Genomic DNA, 26,202 nt, shown 5'->3' on the forward strand with positions numbered 1-26,202 from the left:
TTATAAGCTTCCTTTAGGTATTTACTAATAGTTTCACTTTTTTTATTCTTATTCTGTTAATTATGCAGAGTACTTGTTGGCTATCCACTGTATACAATGGCAGTATTAATGTCCTTTATCCTTCCCTGTGACTCTCTTCTCTCAGTTTTTGTCATCTATGATTTTACAATTGTATCACTAAGGTCGATATTTGATTTCTATTTTGTAATCATTATTAGCAAGTCTCTGGTCTTATAGGTTGATATAGTTCACTGCAGAGCACAGTTTGTGCTATGATTGCATCTTCTTATACAGGTTTTTATTTTTCTTGGCATTTCTAATTATCTTTCCCCCTTGTATTTTTGGCCTATATCATAGCCATAATTACTTTAATATCATCTGTCGTATCAGCTACCTATAAAATCTTCCTTTTGCTCCAGAAAACTCTCTCTCGGAGGCCATTGCTGCCTTGCTTCAATCCAAACTGGTTGCTTCCTTAATCCTCATGCACAGCTGTCATTTTGCAACTTGGCTGCTCTCCTGACTAAATCCGTTATTTTCTGTGTTCAATTCAATGGCAGCTATTGCATTTGCCTATGTCTTAGGTTCCCTAGAAAAAATGGAAGTTCTTTATTTTAAAATTCCGTCGGGGGGATGGAGCATACCTATAATCCCAGCTACTCAGGAGGCTGAGTCAGAGTTCTTAATCAGAAATACATAATTCTGACTCATTTAAGCTGAAACAGTATTTAAGAGATATCAGCTCATCTACAAAATTGTTGGAAAGGCCGAGGTAACAGGTTTAAAAAAGTTTTTTTAGTTTTCAGTGGATCTTTATTTATTTATATGCGGCGCTAAGAATTGAACTCAGAGCCTTGCACATGCCAGGTGAGTACTCCACCGCTGAACCACAACCCCAGCCAGGCTAAAGTAACAGTTTTGATAGAAATCTTCCAGGTGCAACTCTAGAAACATGTTCAGCAGTGGTCTCAATGGAAAATGTTGCTATAGCCACCACCAAACACAAAAGTCAGGAGGCTGACTTTGATGTAACCACTGTTGTCCCCCAAACTTGCCTACCTCTGCTGCTGCATTCATTAGCAAACAGAAGTTCTGAGGCACGCGTATTTCCTCACATTTGCTCACTTCTGAATCTGAAGTCTTGTCCAGATGATTCTGCTTGTTAGAATCTGGGTTCTATTACTGCTTCTAATCTACAAAAGAGGTGGGAATTTTAAGTCCTGAGTTTTCTATCAGGAGGCAGAACTAAGAGATTTTTCCAAAATATACAAAAGTGACAAGAAAACAAATATACTAGATGCCATACCTTTCCATGTGCCTCTTCAATACAACACTGCATAATTGTCAGTCCAAGTATTTCAGTGTATGAGAACTTCAGGGAGTATCCATGCAGGTAAGAAAACAGGCACCTTGCACAAGACATGAAGAAATGGTAAGGGGTAGGAGCCAGGTCTCCTCTCAATCCATTACTTTTTATGTTCTTCTGGTCATAACTGCACATTTTCTCTCTTTATGTCTGGTCAAAGAAAGAGTGGAACCAGGAAACATCAAAGACATTTGGTTTTAGAACTGGAAGGAATAGAGACAATTTTATAACTTGAACTCTGTAGCCATTCCCTTTGCCATTTCTGAGGAGGTGGCGGGCCAATGAGCAAGAGGAGGAGAGGTCTGAGTTTCAGAGAGTGAGGACTGGCCCTATCTCCCTTTTAGAGAATGATCTTCCTTCAATACATATCCTCCAACACTCACGAAACAGGGGCCCCAGTCTTGACCTTTGGTCTTTATAGAAAACAGTCCTGAATTCCTCTGGCAAGCACTGGACACCTCTTACAGTTCAAAGAAATGAGAGGTGAACACACTAAAACGAAGCTAGAATTTTTAAAAAACTGAACATTATTCAACTAGGTGTTAAAGAGTACGAGCTTGATGGTGAGGACAATATGGCATTGAGGATGGAAAGACCACATTCCTATGCTCGATGTGCAACCATAACTACGAGTAGATTGAGGCCTTTAACTTTTGCATACAGAGTCAAATTGCAGGTACTGTATAAACTTTCCACATTAAGTGTGTCATTTTCAGGTGGCATCCAGATCAGCTTCAGGTGGCACCATTAAGTCTACACGACTAGGGAGGAGGAAAAGGCCGAGAAATCGGGCAGGGGCAAAAGGGTAGTTGCACCTCTGCAAATGCACAGGTCTAGAAAAAGGACTCTCGGGTTGTCCCCTGGGGACATCTTGTTTTTATGTTTAAGTTTCTGTGGCCTTGAACCAGCCCCTACCCTCTGACATCATGAGACAAACCTGCTGCCTATGCCAAGATCTTGGGAGTGACCTTGGTGATCTTCCTAATTCCTGGTGATGCACTACTCAGCATTCAGATTACTGCTGTTACCAAGGCTCTTCTGGAGTTCTAGATTATTCGACGGCCTTTCAAGAAGACCTGTCCTAAATCCTCTTCCTAGAAGCATCCTTGAGGCTCCCAGGGGTTCACCTAGACAAGGTGACAGCCCTGACACTGTTGCCCCTCCCTCGCGGGCAGGCGCTTTCGCCAGGTCCAGCACTCGCTTCTGGCGGGGGCATCCGCGCCCCGGGCGAACGTCCGGGGGTAGGGTTTGGGCCTCCGCAGCTTGGGCGCGGCGCGGGCTGGCAGGCGGAGAGTGCTGGGAGCCCGCAGCCGGTGGGAGGCAGCGTGAGCCCGAGAGAGCCCGGAGCAGCCGCGGTGGCAGCGCTGGAGCGCAGCCTCCTCCCGCTCCCACAATGCACAGGGCGGCGGCGGCGGCGGCGGCGGCGGCATCTCGGTCCGTTGAGGTGGCTGCAGAGGCAGCGGCGACCCTGAGGACCCTGGGCACGCGGGTTGCTCGCGGCTGCTCGCGGCGAGCCCGGGAGTGATGGCCAGGCCTCCGCGGGCCACCTGAGCTGAGGCGCCCCGCCCTGCCCTGCCGGCCCCTCCCGGTCCCTCCCGGCCCAGCCCTGCCCTGCCCTGCCCGGCTCCCCGCCGGCTGCTGCCAGGCGCTTCCTAGTCGGCGCGGGCGGACGCCCAGGCGAGGTGCGGCCTCCGCCCAGGCGGGGGTGTCGGCGCGCGGGGCCCCGCCATGGCCGCGTCCGAGCTCTACACAAAGGTAACGCGCCCCGCGGGCCCGCGCCGGGGGAGGGCAGGGGGCCGCTCAGGCGGCGCCGCGGGCCGTCAGGCTGCCTGGAGGCCGCGGCGCGGGGGCCCGGCCTGGCCAGCGCCACCCGTTTCCCAGCATTTCAAAAGCCCGGCCCGCGCGCCTGCCACCCGCCGCCGCACCTTCCTCTTTCGGGCGTTGATGGCTGAGCGGCGGACGGAGGCCCGAGTCGCGGGTCTCCCTGACCCCCTGCCACGCTTCTCGGGCTGCCCCGAGCCAGATCGCCTAGCTCTCCCTAGCCCTCTCGCCTAGCCAGGAAAAATCCTGGCTGCTGGGAGATGCTTGATGGGTAGATCCGATGGTCCCTCTCGTGCGGACACGCGCTTAAAATAGCATCTTGTGTTGGTATGCGGTCCGACTTCTACCGCCAGCCCACCTGGATTATTTTGGGTCCTGCAAATGGCAGCCAGTATATTTTTACCTTTAGAGATGCCCGGTTTCTGATCGCTGCCCTGGGCGGTGAGCCCTTGGGGAAGATGCAACCCGATAAACGCGAGCTGATTCGCGGACTGGGTACTCATTTGTCGTTGGGAGTTTGCAGCCTGCGTGTAATCCCTTAGAGCCTTGTTAGGCTTCATGTTTTCATCTTCCTTTTGGGCGAGCTTTTTCCTTCTGGGTTTAGTTTAAGGAAAGTGGCAGGCAGCCTTTTCTGTATTAAACTGACCCAAGTATTCTCTGGTCTGGTAATCTCCCATTGGTGGTGTTTTGGAGAACTGTCCCTTTGGAGACTGTTCTGAAAAATTGTATTGGGCAATGGGTGGTGCCCTTTATGAATGTATGTGACTTTGGCATTTTATACCCTTTCTTCTGTGTAGCTAGGTGTTTTGCCAGCTATTGATTACCTCTCCTTACAGTTGACAGAATTTCCTTAACTTTTCAAGTTCACATTTGCAGCATTCTTATCTTAGGGCAAAGGAACTGTTTCTTCCTATGTGACCCAAGTAAGCCCACGCCTAAATGGTAGCATAAAGGGAAGAGGTCTGGACTGGGCATTAAGAGTCCTGATTCTAGAATAGACCTTTACACTTACTGTGTGACCTTGGGCAAATCACTTATCCTCTCTGGTCAGTTTCCTCACTTGTAAATAGAGTTAATTATACGTGCCTTCCATTCCTTACAAACTGCCGTGAGGATCCAACCTAATAATAGTGGTGAGAGATTTTTGTGACCTATGAATTTCTTGACAAATATGATGTGCGTGGTTAATTTCTTCAACCATGTAGTGAGGAACTTGCATGAAACATTCTTTGGGACCTCTTTCTAACCCTAGATTTAAGAATTGCATCATTGGAATTTCTCTCTAAACCTGGTAATTTCTTTAAGCACTATAGATTTCTAACATATAAATGATTATAATTGGAAACTGATTAAAGGTCACTTTATTAACAAACACAATATAGTACTTACTATATACTTATTGTGTGGCAGATACCATTCTCAGTGTTTTGTAATTATTAACTCATTTAATCCTCATAGTGAATTATGAGGTAGATACTAAGAAATATCAAAATAATTTTCATGTGAAGATATCAGTGTGTAAACATTGCTTACTCTGTGTAGTACCTCTGATCCCTGTCTGTGGTAAGCAGTCCTTTTTAAAGCTGTTAATAGTAGGCTGCTTACCTACAGATAGATTGGATAGTTAATTGTTGGATTTTAGATTTGCTTTTTTTCCCTTCCAAGATAATTTGTAAGGAAAACAATTGAAAAGACATTGTGATTTCTAAATTGTGAGATTTTGGTTTTCTGTCACAGCTTTATCATACACCATTTTAAAATTCACCTTTTAGACATAGCAAAGACAGGCTAGTTTAGTCACTCAAGACTGAAGTTGAGGCTTTAGGTGCCTCTCCTAAATACACTTAACACCTAAAATAGTCTGGTCCCTTGTTTGTTGGTTGGTTATCTCTGTGAATGGGCCTTAGCTTAATGGCAGGCAGGAATATTTATTGAGCATCCTCTGTGCTAAATAACACAACTTAATGTCAGAGTTTCCAACAAATCACAGTTCTTTCCCTGAAGGGGCTCAAGATCCCCACTTCCTCTTTTTATCTCCTCCCCACTACTGAGGATTGAACCCAAGGTACTTTACTACTGAGCTACACTTCCAGCCCTTTTATTATTTTTAAAATTTCCATGTAGAGTTTTGCTAAGTTGTCAAGCTTGACTTTGAACTTGGGATCCTCCTGCCTCAGCCTCCCGAGCCACTGGGATTATAGGCATGCCCCACCACACCCAGTGAGTAGAGTAAATATTTTAAGAGCAAAAGCTAGGTTCATGGCTATAAATTTCTGGAAACTAACATTTTGGTTAAATGTGTTTATTGGCTTTTTAGGGGTGTTGTTGGGTATCTATTGAATTTTTAAAACTGCAGCATTATTGTGCTATTCATACACTGTAAAATCCACCAATTTAAGATGTATGATTCAATGGTTTTAGTATATTTACAGAGTTGCATGTTGATTTGTTTTTAAGTCTACTTGCCTAAAGAATGGAAGGTAAAAAGCAGCTGTGATCTCTCATTGCTTCTAATTTTGAAAATATTGGTCTTTTTTTCTTTTTGTGGAACTGGGGATTTAAGCCAGAGGCACTCTTCCACTGACCTATATCCCTAGCCCTTTTATTTATTTATTTAGTATTTTGTTTTGAGACAAAAGGGTCTCATTAAGTTGTGAAGACTGGCCTTAAATTTGTGATCCTTTTACCTCAGCCTTCCAACTTGCTGGGATTACAGTCTTTCATTACTGCTCCCAGTTTGAAAATATTTGTTAGTCTTATCTTGCCGGTGGATGTGTGCATCGTAACATCACCCATTGATGCTTTCAACTACAAAGGAGTCACCATTTGTGGAGCAGGGCTTATCAGTTAGACCTTTAAGTATCATGAGCAGCAATGTAATGAGTTTCATGTTAGTGCTCTTCATATGAGGTTTCTAGACACCATATAGCACCATAAATACCACGGAACGGCCCAAATTACCTGAACCTATTTAATTAGGAGTCCCTATGATATGTTAAGATACTGAGTATTTTAACAGTACAAAAATAATCTGAAGCCACAAGGCCATGTAAATTTTGCTAGATGAAAACAGCTTTTCAGGTCAGTAGATTGTATATTTGTAATTTTCCTTTCCCACCATATTTTTTTATACCTTCTGAAGCCACATGGCCTAGATTTTTTCTGGCATAGTTCCAGTTTTATGTTTTATACTATCATTTCTTAAACCATTATTCCTGGAAATTCTAATATTTGTTTAAACTTCATTTCTCAGACTGCTTTCGTCCTCTTAAAGCAGGACAGAAATCTCATCCCTGATCATGTGCCCTGATTGGGAGTTTGGCAAGCACATGCTGTCCTCAAGCCTCCTCCCCAGTCACATTCCTTCTCTTTGTATTTGCTCCTGATGTTCCTAGACTTGTTAATGGCACTGCTGTCTCCTAGCTCCTCAGGTTGGAAACCTCAGCATCCTTTCTCTTGTCTCACAGTCTACATTTATTCCAATTCTAATTCACTTGGCATCCAACTGTCCGTTCAGATTCTGAACCACTACTGGCACATTTTTTTCCCATATAAAGAAGTGGATAAACAAGTAAACTCACATCTGGCATCCTGAACAGAGTGAGTAATAGAGGGTCAAACTGGGAGCCAGGGAGTCCAAGGAGATGAGACTGTTTCAGAAACCAAAATGTGAATTGATGAATGTCTGGTAGATTGAGGCATGTGCAGAAAGTGTGTGGAAGAAGGGGACAAACCTGAGAGGTTTCCAAGTTAGATTTCACATAGGATGGGAAAGAGAGGGCATTGGACAAGAAAATGCTGTTAGCTCCAGCCTTGGAAACTGGAAGCTAATTGCTATTTCATCATGAATTTTTATTGACTCTTGAAAACTACACAAATACTTCTGAACTCCTTGAGCAAAGCAGAATCCTCATGAAATTTGTTTGCTCTTGAAATTTGTTACTCTATACTGAAGCATGAAAGCTCTGTGTATTGCTCAGTGGTTAAAAGATTATAGAGGTTCTAGTTCTCATGAGAGTTACTACTGCCAAATAGTTTAGATCTTCTTGGTACTTCTAGCTTTTTAACATTAGGGAAAACTGGAGCTGGGGATGTAGGTCAGTGGTAGAGTGCTTGCCTACGATGCATGAAACACTGGGTTTAATCCCTAGCACCACAAATAAGTAAATAAATAAAGGGAAAACTGAAGGGGAAGGTCTGCAGTGGGAATCCAGGGATTAAACTAAACCTGGAGAGGGGTGATGGAGAACACTTTTGTATAGCAGCATGTAGTAACAAGTAAGAATTAATTTAGCTTCTCTGTTTTTAATTTTTTGATGATTTTTTCCTCCATTAGAAGAATTTAGGGGCACTTGGCCCACTTGGAGGATGGATTTGGAAATATTTGTCTCCGTTTTGGACAATTGCTAATGAAATACAAGGTGTTCTTGTATAAACTTCTGTCTATCTATGGAGTAAGATCCTGTCATAGTCTAAATATTGTGTGGGCAATTCCACTTCACTCTCCCCACCCCAATGGACATGTCTTTCATCACACAGTGGTCTGCATAGACTTCATTTCCTACTTGTCTGCCTCCCCTCTCTCACCAGTTTTATTGTATAATTTATATGCAATAAAATTTACTCTTTTTGAATATAGTTTGGTAAGTTTCAGCAAATATTGTATCATGTAACCACACAAGTAAATTATAGAATATTCCCATAACCCCTAAAAAGTTCCTGTGTGGCTGATCATGGTGGCACATGCCTGTAATCCCAGTGAGGAAGGAGGGTGAGGAAAAAGGGTGGCAAGTTTGAGGCCAGCCTCAGCAACTTAGCAAGAACCAGTCGAAAAATAAAGAATGGTGGGGGGGGGGGGGACGCATGGGGTGGGGATGGAAGAGCCAAGAGTGTAGTTTAGTGATAGAGGGCCCCTGGGTTAAATCCTGAGTACACCCTCCACCACACACACCACACATGTAATTCCCTTCTGTTTCTATGTTTCTCTTCAACTCATTCAGAATTGACTAGAGTTGCACCTTTTTTTTTTATTCCCTAAAGTGAATGTTGTGGTTTCACCTTAGTCCAACCAATAGAGATAGTTGATAGAAAGGCCTGGCCTTGGGCATCACACCTGTGAAGTTTTGTTTTCAGTGAGAGTAAGTGAGAAAAGTACAAAAGGATTTTAAGTGGTTTATTTAATCTTTCCCCCACATTTGCAACTTGGCCTTTATTAACAATGCCTGCCTTTGGTGCTTTGTTTCTTTAGGTCTTCAATGTACTATAATGCCCTTTGGCCAGTTTTGCCCTTTAACTGTTTCCATTCCCATCTACCATGATTGTAATTTCAGTCTGAGTTTTTGCTAATACATCTTAAACTTTGCAGAAATTCATCCCTGGTCTTGTCATGCCGCAGGCATTCTCCGTGACTCTTCTAAGCCCTCTAGCCTGCTTCACTTGGAATTCTTTTTTTGTTGTTGTTGTTGGTACTGGGGATTAAACTCAGGGGCACTCAACCACTGAACCACATCCCCAGTCCTATTTTGTATTTTATTTAGAGACAGAGTCTCACTGAGTTACTTAGCACCTTGCTAAGTTGCTGAGGCTGACTTTGATCCTCCTGTCGCAGCCTCCTGAACCACTGGGTGCGCGTGCACCATCGCGCAGGGCTGAAATTCTTAACCAGAAGACATTAGCTTTAAATATGTGCTGGGACCGCAGATTTTTGCCAGTTATACAACTTAGGGGTCATGTAGTTATTTTGCTTTCAAAATAATGGCTCCAAATGCTTGAAATCAAGGGAAAAGTGTGATATATTTCCCTATGTGTATGAGGACTATCCATCTATTTCCTTTGGCCTGATGTGTTGCTGTGGCCCAAAGGAGAGCAATATGCTAGGCTGGAGGGAGACTGGACAAACAAAAGATAAATTTAGTCTGTCCTTGGTCATTTATTTAAAAAAAAAAAAAATGCATTGTGGCCAGGAATCCTGTGTTTTGTGATTGGGTTTTCTGATCCTTGTCAAATAGACACTGAAACTAGAGAATTTCAGAACAGGAGAAATAAAATTATCAGGACAAGAAAGAGGCTAGAGAGATTAAAAGGGTAGAACTCTCTGTTGTCTGTTGATTCTTCTCTTTAGTATTGTGTATGGAACCAGGGCCTTTCACATGCTAGTCATGCACTGAACTACATCTCTAGCCAAAAAGGGTAGAACTCTCTGATTAGGAAGATGAAGGTGAGCTGGTAAAATAGTGGAGTATTTAACATCAAGAATAGTAGGAGTTTAAGGAGTTTAAGTGGGTGCAGTGGCACATGTCCATAATCCCTGCAATTCAAGATGATGAGGCAGGAAGATAGCAAGTTTGAGGCCAGTCTGTCCTGGACAATTTAGTGAGACCCTGCCCCCACTCCTGAAACATCAAGTTTCTCTACTACACTGAAATGCTGAGATGGTAAGACTTCTACCATTTTTTTTCTTTTTTTACACTATTGGGGATTGAATTCAGGTGCTCTACAACCAAGCTACTTTGTCCTTTATATTTTTTATTTTGAGAAAGGGTCTCACTAAGTTATTGGACTGACCTCAAACCTGTGATCCTCCTTCCTCAGTCTCCTGAATCACTGGGATTATAGGCATGTGCCACCATGCCCAGCTAGATCTTGAAATGAATAAATTCATGCCTTAAATGAATTTCTGCCACAAACACTAAATTTTACATTTTTGAAACTAATTACCTCAAATTATGGCATCATCCTAGTTGGAAATAGTAAGGACCTGGGTAATTCATGCATGGTAATTCTGATATACTGATTTGCCATATTTCTTTTTGACAGTGTCAAATGATTTACCAGCTAGAGGTGTTATAGTTGGAAGTAACAGAAACCCAACTCAAGGCCAAAAGCATTTTATTGGCTTATATGACCCTTAAGTTTAGGTATGACTGGATTCATGGCTCAGATGTGGTCTTTGAGGCTGTCTATCTCTGACTCATGTGCTATCTGACATTAGTTTTATCCTCAGGACAGCTTTTTCCAGAGTGAAAAGGTGGTCAATAGCCTCTTCAGATCACACGATCACATAGCACTGGGCCTAGAGGAAGGGAGAGTGATAGAGGAATTCCCACAGCCCTTTCTTGGGTCATGTGCCCACTCACTATGCCCAGGGGGCAGTAGGGGAGGAGTGCAATGAGTAGTCAAGTCTGTGCTAGCCCCAGAGGTCTGGGGGAGGACAGGACACAGTAATTGATAGTTCCACTCTGGTGTCATGGGATAGCTAAGAGCCATTCCTTGTCAGAAGGAATAGTGCTGAGTAGACAAAATGAAACAATTACCCTCAATTATTGTCCTTTCTGAATAGATCACCAAAAATAACAGTGATTAAATCCTTCTCCCTTTCTGATCTTTGAGCCAAAGAATGGGAGAGTTTTGCCCTTTTCCCCAGAAAATCATTTTGAATTAAAAAAAAAAAAGCCATAGAGAATCTGTACACTTTACTAATAGCATGTCAGAAATTGAAGATTTGAAAAATATTTTTATTCAATCTTGGTGAATAAGGGGACTGTGAACTTATGTTTCCTCCTGGTTTCTTTCTATTGTATTTCCTCAGTATTTTCTTCACACTTGTACACATTATCTTCTTCCCTCATTTTTACCTAGTAATACATTGCACAATTTCTTCTTCCCTTTTTGCCTATCCAGGTTATCCCTGTTCATTTCTGGTGGTGGTCTTTCTATTCTGTTTTTTTCCTTCCACCCTGTCATCTTATTTTCCTCCCATTCTTGTATTTTATCTCCCACTCCCTAATATTCTGTTGTTATTGGTTATAACCGAATACACATATACAACCTATAATGGAATAAAATCACTTTGGAGTGTTACTTAATTGTTACTTAGTAATTCTGATTCAGGCAGAGTACTTCCTTACTCCAATCCATGTATTTTTGCTTTGTTACCACTCCGTGAATCTGACATCACAAGAGGAAATGGTTTTTGACTTTGCACAAATAATTTTCTCTGTATGTGATTATGTGTGTTTCAAATAAACACTTGTTTTAGGCTAATTGTTAAACAGATTATATCAGCTAAACTTTAGTTTTTCAGTTTACCATATTAGAGTACTTATAATAAGATGACTAGTTTTTTAAAAAGATATGATCTCACCTTAAAACATATCAGTATTTAACACAACTTTTATATAAGACTGATATGCTTGAACTGAGAAAAATCTTACTAATTTGACAGTTCACCTAGGAGCAGAATTCCTGGAGATGTTTTCCTCAATTTCAAATGGATAGTTCTTATTTTCAAAATGAAAAAGTTAAACTACCAGACTTAATATTGCATTTTAGCCCACTCTTACTGTTTGTAACTTACTATTTTTTTTTCATCCTAAACCAAGATTTCTCAACCCTTGCACTATTGATAATAGACTGGATACATTTTTTATTGTATGTGTGAGGATATGTCCTGTGTATCTCTTTTTTGAAACAGGTTCTGTATTACTCAGGCTGGTCTCAAACATGTTGACCCAAGTGATACTCCCACCTCAGCCGCCCAAGTAGCTGGGATTACAGGTGTACACCACTGTACCCTGCTGCCCCAGACTTTAAGATTTTGATTAGGGTGAGAAAAAGTGGGAAAGTTAAAAACAGAAACAAAGATTACTTGGAAACACTTTTTAAAGAAATAGTTGACTTATAGGTAGTATTTTTCCTGTTTATAGAAACAAACACTGTAGGCAATTTAGAAGATACAGAAACACATAAAGGAGGAAGGTTTTTTTTTTTTTTTTTTTTTTTTTTACATTGGCAACATATTTAAGTCTATTGACTAGACATTTTAAGATTAGGACTCATTTGTCCAGTATATACACAATATAGCAAAGTTAAATGAAATGCACATAACATGTAGGGCAATGAGAACTAAAAATCCTATTATACTCTAACCAAAGACCTTCTACACCTTCTTCCCTCTTTCCTCCCTCAATCCAATGAACAAGTACAGTGTACGGCTCAAAGGTTGGTTTAATAATTCCAAACACACTATTTCCCATCTGTTTTAAAAAGCTGTTTACAAAATGTTTTATTCTACTACTTCTGTTTTAAAATATATCGAGCACTTTTAAATATCTAGGAGGACTAGATGTTTCATTTAAGAACTTGTCTGCTATGCACACAGTGCTGGTAAATTAAATTGTACACCTAACAGTGGTTATAATCTTAGGTATCTTCTAATATGATTGTTTTGTCCTAGAGCCTTTCCCTCCTTACTTCTTTCTCTACTTTCAGTTCAGTGGACAAGTTACAGGCATATGTAATGCTTAGAGATGGGTGAAAAAATTCATATCTAAAAGTCATTTACAGAGGACAGACTTTCCTATGAATTTCAATACAAATGCACAAAATGTGCTAATTTTACCACTTGGTCATACTCTGGCAACATATTTAACATCTAAAGAATAGGTATTGCAAAATTGGGACTCATTTATTTGTCCATTATATATATAGTTTAACAAAATGCAAAAAACATATCAAAATATGATGTCTGAAAATATCCAAGTATGTACACAGTAACTACCTTTTGTAATTGCCTCCTTCCCACCCCTCCACATCATTGATGGCACTATATTGCTCACAAAGGTGATTTAATACTTCCATTCCCACAAGACAATATTTCATATGAATTTTAGCAAAAAAGATGTTTACAAAATGCTGTTTTACCACAGAGGAGGAAAGTTAAAATAATTATACCACCCTGAGATTATCATTGTTAATTATCAATTTTATTTATTTATTTGCATTGCTGCTGATCAAACCCAGAGCCTTGCACATGGTAGTCAAGTGCTATACCACTGAGCTCCATCCTCAGCCCTGATTTACTTCTTTTAGACAATGGTAATGGTTTTAAATGATTCTAAATGGTTTTTAAATGATTTTTAAACAACATATTGTGAGAATTTTTTATCATTTAAATATCCATTAAACATTTTTAATAGCTGCATAATATTTCAACATCTGGATGTACATAATTAATATACTGATGGGCATTTTTCACCATTAGGAGTCATGTGCTAGGATGAGCATAGTCATATATAAATCTTTGCTTGAATTAGTTTTAGTCAATTTTAAAGTCTAAGTCTCTGTGGCAAGAACTGGCATTTCTATACACGATAAGACATTCACATTCATTTTATTTTAAAAATAGCACTTTTTATGTGCATTGCCTCAGGACTCGGGTGACCAGATGTCCCACTTCTGGGAGGTACTTTCTGCCATTCAACACTTTTATTCTGTTTTGAGTAGTAGAAACACACATATTTATTTAAGAAATTTAATTTTTTGCAAATCTGAACTTTTTTTTCCCCTCAACATTCTCATCATTGTTGCTTTTACTCTGTTTCTCAGGTTTGGAAGAAGCTGGGACAGAGAGAATAATTGAATTAGAATTTATAAAGAAAAAAAATCATGAAGCTTCTGTCTTAAGAATATAAATCATATATTTTAACTTAAATTACCTGGTAAATGGGACTCAGTGATGCATGCCTATAATCCTAGCAACTTGGGAGGCCAAGGAAGAAAGATCACAAATTTAAACTGAGCATCAGCAACTAAAAAGGGGATGTGGCTCAATGGATAAGTGCCCTTGGGTTCAATCCCTGGTTACACTCCCCCAAAAGTAAATAATAATAATAATAAAAAAGAAGAAAAAGAGAGAATACCACCTGATAATATGTTATCATTTCATTGTAAACATGTCTACCTGATTATAACAAACTAACATTTGTCTGAAGTAATCCACAGATGCATTTGCTTTCAGAGGCAGTTGAGAACCTGAGAGCCTTTCAACATCAACTGCCTGCTTTAAAACAATCAGAATTGAGTAAAATACAGCCAGTGATAAAGAGAGCAACCTAAAATTGATCCTTATAGTAATCAGAAACTGCTTCGGGGTTTGTGAGACCTTCAGGTCATTGCCATGTATAGGGACCCTACCTAAGGACTTGACTTGGAATGGTAACCAGAAACCTTACATGAGGGTTGATGGTGTGAAGTCTTAGATATTAAAGTCCCATGAAACTGAGTTGAAGCCTTAGCATCCTTGGAGGTTTATTTCTTCATCAGTAAGACCCTGAGTTTTACCTTATCTTCTAAAGACTGCGACTTGGACAAATGTATGACTCCATAGCAGTATAATTATCCTAATAATGATTAATATTTACAGAGGCCTTATGTGGGCCAGACACTCTTCTGAGAACTTTGTTACAACTGTTTTCTTTCTTGGCTTCTACCCTTGCCTTAAAAAGAGAGGCAGTGTATTAGCAGTCAAGGGCATGGACATTATATCTAGAAGTTGGATACCAGTTTGAATCCTAATTTTGTTATACACTTTCTGTGTGATCCTAAGCAAATTACTTAACCTCTCTGTGCCTCAATTTCTCACCTGTATAATGGTGATAATATCTATCTTGTGGGCTTAATAATGACTGAATTATTTGATATATAAAAAATGCTTAGAATAGTGATCATACATGGTAACTACATATAAGTATTAGCTTGTTGTAGCAGTCATAGCTATCATTCTCTTTTCTCTCTGGCTGCTTTGTCTTAAACTTACCTGCCTCCTGTTGCCCCTTAGATATTTGTGTTCCTGGACTCTGTCCTTGACCTACATTTTCTTTTCTGATTTCTTCAGTGCTTCTGATTGTTCTCTTTTGCCACCTGCACTGTGATCAGCAGTACTGACCTAAGAGCAGATCTCAGTATGCTGCTCTCTAGCCTCAAAACCTCTGACTGGTACCCAGTGCTTTCCTCCCTCTCCTTAATTATCTACTGTACAATTAACTCATTCCTTAACTGGATACTTCAAGATGCATGATCTTTTAATAGTCCTACTCTCTTGGCTTGATCTTTTACAATCCTGAGATTTCTCAAACTTCTGTAAATAGCAGTTGTCCAGAAAGCTTTTTAAAATGTAAATTTCTGGATCATGCCTCTAGAGACCTTTACTATCTGAGCTCAGGAATCAGCATTTTAAATCAATGCTATAAAGGGTTCTGATGCAGTTAGTCTGTGGGACCCCACTGAAGACATTTAACCAATCTTACTGTTAGAAATACTGGGCTGCCTCAAGGAATTAAACACATGCTGAGAAGTAGCTCAGCAAGGCAAACTTCACTTCTGCAGAAGAGTGTGCTACTGAACAAAGTCTGGCAAGCAAGCACCCTTGGGCAAGCAGTCCACCTGTTTTTATCCCTAATGCAGCACTGCTTCTTACCCTGATCTGAGAAGCTCCGGGTTACAATCTATACAATTGGCTAATTTTAAAATTGGGGCTTGCAAAATGAAGGGCTAGAGTTACAATGACTGCAATTGAATACACATTGGGAAGTTCAAAATGGCTATGATAAGATCCCAATTAAGGCTAAATACTATATTCTGAAATTGGACTCCTGGACTTTGTATTGTTCACATTATCTCTCTCTCTCTCTTTTTTTCCCCTGGTACTGGGGATTGAACTCAGGGCACTGAACCACTGAGCCACATCCCCAGCCCTATTTTGTATTTTATTTAGAGACAGGGTCTCACAGAGTTGCTTAGCACCTTGCTTTTGCTGAGGCTGGCTTTGAACCTTTCTATCCTCCTGCCTCAGCTGTCCGAGCTGCTGGGATTACAGGTATCCGCCACCACGCCCAGCTCACATTACCTCTTGAGACCATGTTTGAGTTTTGCTTAACTCTGTTTGCTATACTTCCCCTTTGCCATGATTTCTTTGCTCAATAAAATTGAATGGTGTTGGTGAGTCTTAAAAATTTTAAGATTTTACAGTAGTAGACACATTGTCAGCTACAGTTTTTTTTTTATTTTATTTTTTTCTTTTATGTGGTGCTGGGATGGAACCAAGGGCCTCACACATGCTGGGCATGTGCTGTACTACTGAGCTCTGCACACAGCCCCTTCCTAGCCATCCTTGATGTTTCACTTTCAATAAAATATGTGAGAAGACCTGGCACATGGTAGTGACCCAGTAAATTTTTGCTATTTTTGAAGGCAACTGGAAAAACTGCCTCCTTTATATTAAAACATAATTAAGAGTCTCTATGGTGAAAGATGTTTCATTGCCATTACTAATAATAGGTGTGAAATAGTACAGGAAATGACTTGCAGAATTACTTGGGGAGATACTTTGCTTTTGAAAAAGTATTTTAAAACAGCATAATATAATAAGTATCCAGTGAAGAATTTTGAAAGATTCAGAAATGCAAAAAAATAATTGAATATAACCCCATTATCTTCAGAAACTTGTAATATTTTGATGTTTGTCCTTCTAGTCTTTTTATATGTGTATATTTTCTTTAGCAAAATGGTTTCTTTGGTACATACTATTTTGTAACAAAATTGTTTAAGTAATATGCTGTGAATATTTTCCTATGCCAATGCATTTTTTTCTGCGATGTTTTTAATGACTTCAAATATTTTATTATACAAATCAGTCATATCTTACTCATTCAGTTCCCTATGTTAAGTGCTTATAATTTTTTGAAGTTCACATATGACTTAAAGAGAACCAAAAGCCTTTCTGTGTTCATTTAAAAATAAATAAATTGCAATTAATGAATTTTTCTTTAACAACAATATTGATACAAAACTTGGTGATTCTGATATGAATGTTAAGGATATTAATTTATTTAGAACTTAAAACACTAAAAGAATACAGGAATATCAAAGCACTCAGGAATAAATCCTTAAATATAATTACATATTTGGGATATCAGAGTGTGCCAGCCACAACAGCTAACTAGAAGGAAATTTTCCAGACAGGGGTAGATAGAACAGTGTTATTAATCAGTGGGCCAGGTAAATCAGGATGAAGGATCCCTTCCTTCTCCAGTATTTTTGGAAGCCATATGGCAGGATGGATTTTATTAGAACCTACATATTAATATACCTGTCTTCTCCTGGTAACCAGGGAGACTATATCCCTGGCTAACCAAAGCCATACAGGATCTGTTGAACCCCTGCATCCATATGTAATGGCAGAGTTGACTGGCTGCTCAGAATCTGTTGTCTTTAGAAACAGAAAGGTTGACTTAGGCCAAGTGGAGAATAATACAGCAGAGGCAATTATTCAAGAAAAAAACATTCTTTGAATCAAGAGAAGTAATGTGGGAAGTAAACTCTGATAAATGACATTTTGAAGCTTTTAAGCTTTGAAAAGGAGTCTTTGAGTTAGTGTATTTCAAATAACCCCCTCTCCCTGTCTCCAGTTGGCTAATCCTATAATTAAGTGTTTCTAATAAAGAGTTTACAACTGAAATGTGTCTGGGAAACTGGGCAAAGGTCTTTGGGGGCCTGGTTCTTGAGAAGATGCTACATTCCTTGGGACAGAGGTATCATTTCCTGAAGTTAGAGTTTTCTGTGTCAGGAACATGCCTTAGTCTCAGGAAATTTGATATTATCTGTGGACCAGAAAGAAGTTCTCAGTCACTGCCTGCAGGAGTCATTGAGTGCCACATTGGCTTTTGGAGCTGGGGCCTCCACTGAAGAGTGTTTAAGAAGCATCTGGACAAAAATATAGGTTGCTATTTAACTGTTTAGATTTAGGATGTCTCATGTGAATTCATGAAAAATCTAAGTGATGAAAAGAGTTAAAAGGAAGTCAGTGCCTATTTACCTAATATGTAAGATTCAGTTGTGAACTGTGCCATTCTGTACATTCGATACAGATTCTTACAATAATTTTGTTTTTAAGGTTAAACATTTTCTGTATTCTAGCCAGGTGCCATGGTGTGTTCCTACAGATTGGCTACTTGGGCTGAGGCAGGAAGATCACTTGAGCCCAGGAGTTGGAGCTGGCAACATAGTGAGACCCTGACTCAAAAAATATAGCTCCTGTATGCTTATCAATTGTTTCTGCAAATCTAAATGTACATAGATGAGTTTGCTTAGAATATGATCTTTATATAGACAGAGTCTCAGCTGGAGCATTGGGACTACTTCTGTGAATACTTTTCAGTTTTAGTCAGTTTAATTTGGTTAAGTAGCAGTTGTCTAGTTTTCATTATCCACTGCCATAACAATTACATCTGATGTAGCTGGAGCTTAGAGCAGATGGGTGATGTTAATTACTTCCAATGAAACAAAAACTACCTCAAATAATTAATGGAATAACAGTCTCATTAAAAGACCTTAGAGCCCCTCACCCCCCAAGAGACTAGAGAAAGAGGATGGCCCAGATTGTTCACTTGAGACCACTTTGAGCTATTGATCTATCTTAGAGACCTTACCTGAGGCTCTGATTCCAGCATGAATCATTCAGGTCATGTGGTGATGTTCTTATTTCCTTTCAAGGCTACTCTCTGTTTGCTATTGGTGAGTTTTCAAGAGAGCCTGTGTGAACTTCGGCAAGTCAGAGTCTAAAAATAACCTTATTTTTAAATTTTATTTATAGCTGTCATATTTTAGTTTTAACTGAGTTTTTGACCTAGTATGCAAACATTTGTGTGTATATGTAAGGTAGCAAATGCCAGGTAGGATTATTATTACTGGGTTATTATTAATTACTAGATTATTAATTACTGGGTTATTACTGAAAGGAAGAAGTTTTGTGTTTTCCTATCTGTGTTTTCTTCAGCTAATCATATTGTCTGTCAGCTGATCTTCCTGGCATGGAGTTTGTTTTTTTCTCCAAAATAGTTAAAGAGAGATGAACTATTGAGCAGGGATAGCAAGCATGGGAAAATCAGGAGAAGAGACAAGAAGAAAGGTCCTTTTCTATACATTATCATCTTGGTTTTCCAACCCAACGTAATGACACTGATTTTGAGAAAACTAGAAAGGAGTTAATCCACTTATACTTTTAATAAGAGATGAGAAGAGAGCAAGAGTTAATGTATAACATATGGTTTGCACTTTTTTGTCAAAAGGTCTAGGTTTCATTTGATGTTGAAAATATGTTTAGGAGCTTATGTGTTTAGGAGTTAAATTTCTGGAAGCATAATAGTAAAGATCTAGAGAGCTAAAGAAAAAGTTTTAAAAAAGGAAACAGTAAAAACTGAAGTAAATAAAAAGGTTGTTTTGAGACTAGAGGTTTGAGTATAATCATTTGTGTTAGCTTTCCATTACTACAACAATATTATCTGCGATAATAAACTTAAAAAAGAGAACATATTTATTTTGGCTCACAGTTTTAAAGGTTTCACTCCATGGTTGTTTGGTCCTGTTGCTTTTGAATCTGTGGTAAGCCTGTACATTATGGCAGGAGCATGTGACAGAGGAACTGCTCACCTCACGGCAGCCAGAAGCAAGAGAGACATAGAAAGGGGTTGGATTCCCTCTATCCCCTACAGGGACACCCCTCTAGTGACATAAGACCTTCCACTATATTTCAGTAGCAGTAAGTGGAGAATTGTCTTTAACACATTGGCCTTTTTTGTTTCATTGGCCTTCAGGCAACATTCAAGTTCCAAACTATGGCATTACCCAAATGTGAGTTACCAGGTGTATGAGAGGCAAATAGGGTTAATGTCCTTGGGACAGAAACAACCAGTAACTCAGGAAACAAATGGCATACCTACAAATAATATTGCCTAATATACTATGGAGGTAGCAAACTCAGAGTAGATGCAAAAGAGAGGAGATTGTAGCATATAAGAGTCATATATGGTTGTACATTATCTTTGTCATGATCTCTTTTTTATCTAAGATTTTCTAAAATTAGTTACAAGATCTATTTGGTTTTAAGTTAGTAAGCATTTCTAACCTAAACCCAACTTTAGGTTTTTGAAAGATGTGATTCCAACAACTTTTCCTCTTTAGAATTTTCATGAATCTAATATATGCTGAAAAGAAGTTAGAGAAAGACTATTCATAGAAGAGTTAAACTTTACAACTCTAAATGATAAAATAACAAATGCATAAAATTAATAGGAAATACCAGAAGAACAAATACAATAACAAGCAGTAATGTGATATGGTTAAGAGCATGATTTCTAGAGAGTCTGAGTTTCTTTCTGTATGACCATAAGCAAATTAGTGGATGTACTTATTTTTTGGGCAGTGGAGAGACATAGATGTAAAGCGTGGTACTTAGCACATGGTAATGGAGCCCATTAATGTTAACTCTTAGGCAGTATTATTGACGTCTATTTTAAGTGACCTGTAAAAAAAAATTGTTTTCTAAAACATGTAGGTCTAGATAGATTTCTGTCTTTCATACTCTTAAAGCAGTTGAAGGGTTTCAGGACATGAGTTATGCACACTAATTAAAATTTCCCTTCTTTCTATAGAGGTTTTGGCTAGAGGTACTCTTTTCAGTTATAATCTGTCTGCAACTCATTGTCAACACCATCTGACATAGCTGTAGCTTTTATTCCTGTCCCTGTTATCAACATTATCAACTTTTTTTTTTTTCCTGCCAGAAAGGGGAACTGTATTCTAAATGAGGAATCTTAAAGGTCCTGTACCCAATAGCAATCAACAAGCATCATTAGCATCTGTGTGTAACATGCAGCTATTTCATAAATTGTTGGTTGAATCCCAAATGCCAGTTCCAGCCCATTTCTCTTGCCACTATAGAGTTTTGAAAGACAAATATGCCTTTTTATTATAATTTCCTTTGCAGTTAGGATTAGCAGCATGGTTCAATTCTTGCCAATGTGATAATAGACAGAAATTTTTTGGAGGGCCTCTACAAGAAAAAAAAAATACTTCTGTGATAGGAGGAACAGAAGCAAGAGAATAATTTGGATGCATACTCTCTTCTTCCATCCTTAAGTATGGAATATGATGTACGAAATTAATATGATGTATGCAATCAAGTAGCAATCATGAGGCAATTAGCCTGAAAATGAAAGACTGACAAGCAAAGATGGTAGAGCAGAAAGCCTAGGTTCTTTATAACATTATTAAGCTTCCAGAAAAACCCTGATAACCTTTTCTGGATTTCTTGTTCAGTGCACAAAGAATTCCTAATATTTAAGCTACTTAGACTTTTCTGTTCCTTATAGCTGCAAGCATTCCTAACTAAAGCAAGATACACCTTCTTTGGGTTGGGATGTAGCTTAGTGGTAGAGTGCTTTCCTAGCATTCACATGGCTCTGGGTTTGATCCCCAGCAGTGCAAAAATACAAAAAACAACACAAACCAAAAAAAACCCCAACTTTAATGTGAAAAAAATTAATATAAAATTGGAGGAGTTGTTAAGTTTATACACTGTTATTTCTTCACAAAACCAATACACGTAACAGGGAATATGGCAGAATTCAGGAAACAAAAGATTAATTCTAGTCATATTTTGGTGACATGGGCATCAATATCAAACAACTCAGGGCTAGTCATAATTTCTAAACACTCGGGCTACATCTGGAATCCATTCCTACTATAGGTAGATATATTTTTTTTTCTTCGTGGTGCTGGGGATTGAACCCAGGACCTTGTGCTTGTAAGGCAAGCACTCTGCCAACTGAGCTATATCCTCAGCTCTACAAGTAGATCTTTTAAAAAAATTTTATTATTTTTTTATTTAGCTTTTAATTTTTTACAGACTGCATTTTGATTCATTGTACACAAATGGGGTTAATAGATTTTTAAAGTCTTGGTTTTGTCAGGCTTTCCTCACCAGAACATGTCAAAGGCAAGAAATGAAGTTTCAATAATATGAAAAAAGCTGGGTATGAGTAAGAGTGAGTGGGTAGGAGATGTCAATTAAAGGATCAGCATATAGAGGCCATACCAGTCTTCCTACCAGAATTGTTCCTAGCATACACCCTGAGTTTATGTAGCCATATGTTTTTGAATTTCAGTAGGGGAAGAAGAGAACAAGGTATTAAAAAGTCAAAGGAGACATGGTGGTGCACACCTGTATTCCCAGTTACTCAGGAGGCTGAGGCAGGAGAATTGCAAATTTAAGGCCAGCCTGGGCAGCATAGCAAGACTCAGTCTCAAAAAAAAAAAAAACAAAAAAAAAACAAAAAAAAAAAAAAAACAACTAAATAAAGGAATGAAAAGACAAAAGAGAAGTAGTAGCAGTCATTGAAGACCTGGAAAAATTTCTTGGAAGCATTAAAAATTTTGAGGTTCACTCCTACAGAAGTTGCATGGTAAAGTCATGGCAACCGTATGCTTAATGTAATCCTGTTAAATATTAGATTATCTACTTATGTTAAGATTTTTAATAAATTTGTTCATTTGGTGTGGAAATTTAAAATAAAAGTAGGCAAGGTAAGGAACTGAGGTGAGAAAATACAGAGGACCCTTATGAGAAATTTGTCCATATCCAAAGATGCTGTCTCTTAGAAATTGCTCTTACTCAGATTTTTTTCACTATGGCTCTGTAGTATAATTTAAGGTCTGATAGTGCGATGCTTCCTGTTTCACTCTTTTTGCTAAGGATTGCCTTGGCTGCTCTGGATCTCTTATTTTTCCAAATGAATTTCATGATTGCTTTTTCTAGTTCCATGAAGAATGTCATTGGGATTTTAATAGGAATTGCATTGAATCTGTATAGCAGTTTTGTCAGTATGGCCATTTTGATTATATTAATTCTGCCTATTCAAGAGCATGAGAGAACTTTCCATTTTCTAAGGTCTTCTTCAATTTCTTTCTTTAATTTTCTGTAGTTTTCATTGTAGAGTTCTTTCACCTCTGTTATTAGATTGATTCCCAAGTATTTTTTTTTTTTTTGAGGCTACTGTGAATCGGGTAGTTTTCCTAATTTCTTTTGCTTTGGATTCATCACATATATAGAAATGCATTTGATTTATGGATTTATGATTTAAATATGCGTTTATGATTTATTGATTTTGTATTCTGCTACTTTGCTGGATTCATCTGAGTTCTAGAAGTTTTCTGGTGGAATTTTTTGAATCTTCTAAATACAGAATCATGTCAGCAAATAGCAATAGTCTGAGTTCTTCTTTTCCTATTTGTATCCCTTTAATTTCTTTCATTGGTCTGATTTCTCTGGCTAGAGTTTCTAAAACTGTGTTGAATAGAAGTGGTGAAAGAGGGCATCCCTGTATTCTAGTTTTTAGAGGGAATGCTTCCAGTTTTTCTCCATCTAGAATGATGTTTTCCATGGTCTTAGCATAGATAGCTTTTACAATGTTGAGGTATATACCTACTATACCTAGTTTTTCTCGTGTCTTAACATGAGGAGGTGCTGTATTTTGTCAAACGCTTTTTCTGCATATATTGAGATAATCATGATTCTTGTCTTTAAGTCTGTTGATGTAATGTATTACGTTTATTGATTTCTGTATGTTAAACCAGTCTTGCATGCCAGGGATGACCCCACTTGATCATGGCGTACTATCTTTTTAATATGTTTTTGTGTGCAATTTGACAGAATTTTATTGAGAATTTTTGCATCTATGTTCATCAGGAATGTTGGTCTGAAGTTTTCTTTATTTGATGTGTCTTTGTTTGGTGCTGGCTGATTCTCTGTTTCTATTACTTTATTTTTGGTTCAATCTGGCTATTTTCTATTGACCTTTGGCTTCACAATGTCTCTCTTCTTCTGTGTATTGTCCATCTAATGAATGCTTAATTTTAGTTATTATAATCTTAATTTATAGTTCTAAAGATTCTCCTTGGGTTGGGGATATGGCTGAATGGTAGAGTGCTTGCATAGTATGTGTGAAGCCATAGGTTTGATCCCTAGCCCTGAAAAAAAAAAAAAATTCTCCTTGCTTTTTTAAAAAAGTTCAAATTTTCTGATTAGGTTATCAAATTATTCACATTTTAAAATATATGAATCACACTCATTTTGAAATTGGTGTTTGATCACTCCTTTATTTGGGTCACCTGTTGATCCTTTTCTATTGTCTATTTATTCTCTTGGTTTTTGGTCATTTGGTTCTTTTTCCTGACATGCTTGTTAAGTTTTGATTCAATGGGGGGCACACACTTTTTAATTTTATTTGTTCTTTTTAATTATACATGCCAATAGAATGTATTTTGACATATAATACATACGTAGAATATAACTTCACATTCTTTTTTTTAATATTTCATTTTAGTTGTAGGTGGACAAAATACCTTTATTTTATTTTTATGTGATGCTAGAAATGTTGAATATTTTTTCATATATTTGTTGACTGTATTTCTTCTGTGAAGGGTCTGTTCAGTTACTTTGCCTGTTTATTGATTGGGTTTTGTCTTTTTGGTGTTAATTTTTTTGAATTCTTTTTATATCCTGGAGGTTAATGTTCTATCTGAGGTGCAGGTGGCAACGATTTTTTCCCATTCTGTAGGCTGTCTTCACATTTCAGTAGGGGCACACTCTTTATAAAAAGGCTCTGGATGATTATCATCTTCTAGAAATGATTTAATTTTCTTCTGGCAACTGGACCAATAACCTTGTCCAATTAGGGTCTGTTGTGCTTCATCATGTTTCAGGCTTTATAAGGATGGACCAGCTTTCAGTTTGGCCTGATTCTTAGCGTAATATGTTTTAGAGATCTCAACTGAAGAGTTGGGTATATTTTGTAGACCTCACTTCCTTCCTGGCCCTGAACTCCAAATTTTGTTTGCTTAGCACTTGAGTTTTTAAAATCTCTTCTTAGCTGTTTGGCTTCTTAATGATTGCCTTAGGCTTGGTTTCTTAGTCGTTTTTCTGCCCATCTATGGTTTAGGAACTGACCAAATAAATGCTTGAAGGGGAAAATCTGGGCAACTGGCTCTGCCTCCTCTTCTGTGAGATCTTGGCCTCTTCAATATTGAAATTCAGTGCTACTGATGAAACCACATTTTGTTTTTTTCAAACCAGTGAGACTGCCAGAGTTTTGAGTTGACACTTTTGGTCTTTACCAAAGTCTTCAGTATCCCATAAGGTAAATGGGCAGATGACCTGAACACAAAATATAGCAGCAAATTTAGGGCTCATCTCAGTGTATTTACCTTTTTGGGATTTGACCTCTTAAATCATGATTCTTTGGGAATCATGTGGAATTTTTGCATTGCATTCAGCTTTCAGAGAATGTTAATATGATAGAAATTACTCTATTGCTTCTAGAGTCAGAAGTTGTTAGGCTATTTTGTACGTGTCTGTTTAAGCTTATCATATTTAGATGCAGTAATTATTCAGATGATCTTTAATATAAAATTTCTCCTGAGTCTTTAAACCATTTTAAGAATCTGCTAGGGAAAGTAACAGTTTATGAAAATTTTATATCCAATATCCTATATTCTCAAAATGTATAATACAGTATGTGTGTGTGTGTGACTTCTGAATGACTTTCTACTTTTAAAAATGACCTACTTAGAAGATGGAAAGATCTCCCATATTTTTTGATAGGCAGAATTAATATTACCACAATGGCCATACTTCCAAAGGCACTATACAGATTTAACGCAATTCCAATAAAGATCCCTGTGACATTCTCATAGAAACAGAAAAAGCAATCATGAAATTCATCTGGAAGAACAAAAGACCCAGAATAGCCAAAGCAGTCCTGGGCAGGAAGAGTGATGCAGGAGGTATCACAATACCAGACCTTAAACTCTTCTATAGGGCAATAGTAACAAAAACTGCATGGTACTGGCACCAAAATAGGCAGGTAGACCAATGGTACAGGATAGAAGACACAGAAACATACCTACATAAGTACAGTAACCTCATACTAGAGAAGGGTGCCAAAAACTTACGATGGAGAAAAGATAGCCTCTTCAACAAATGGTGCTGAGAAAACTGGCAATCCATATGCAGTAAAATGAAATTAAACCCCTATCTCTCACCCTGTACAAAACTCAACTCAAAATGGACCAAGGATCTAGGAATTAGACCTGAGACCCTTCACCAAAGAAGAAAAGTAGGCCCAAATCTCCATCATGTTGGCTTAGGACCAGATTCCTTAACAAGAGCCCCATAGCGCAAGAAATAAAAGCAAGAATCAATAAATGGGATAGAGTCAAACTAAAAAGCTTTTTCTTAGCAAAGGAAACAATAATGTGAAAAGAGAGCCTACAGAGTGGGAGAAAATCATTTCCACACACACCTCAGACAGAGCACTTATCTCCAAAGCTTATAAAGAATT

The 26,202-nt window shown here is 38.5% G+C and overlaps 1 protein-coding gene across 4 annotated transcripts in view; it reads left to right on the forward strand.

The window, feature by feature from the left end:
• Positions 1 to 2,780: 2,780 nt before the first annotated feature.
• Positions 2,781 to 26,202, forward strand: part of Myo5a (myosin VA) — a 212,659-nt gene continuing 189,237 nt past the window's right edge. For all 4 annotated transcript variants that reach the window (XM_047538820.1, XM_047538823.1, XM_047538822.1 and 1 more), the window contains exon 1: positions 2,781 to 3,121. In XM_047538820.1, the coding sequence (XP_047394776.1) occupies positions 3,095 to 3,121 (27 nt within the window). In that variant the 5' untranslated portion in view covers positions 2,781 to 3,094. The remainder of the gene's footprint in view (positions 3,122 to 26,202) is intronic.

The sequence above is a fragment of the Sciurus carolinensis genome, chromosome 2 (genome assembly GCF_902686445.1).
Source record: "Sciurus carolinensis chromosome 2, mSciCar1.2, whole genome shotgun sequence".
NCBI classification, from domain to species: domain Eukaryota; kingdom Metazoa; phylum Chordata; class Mammalia; order Rodentia; family Sciuridae; genus Sciurus; species Sciurus carolinensis.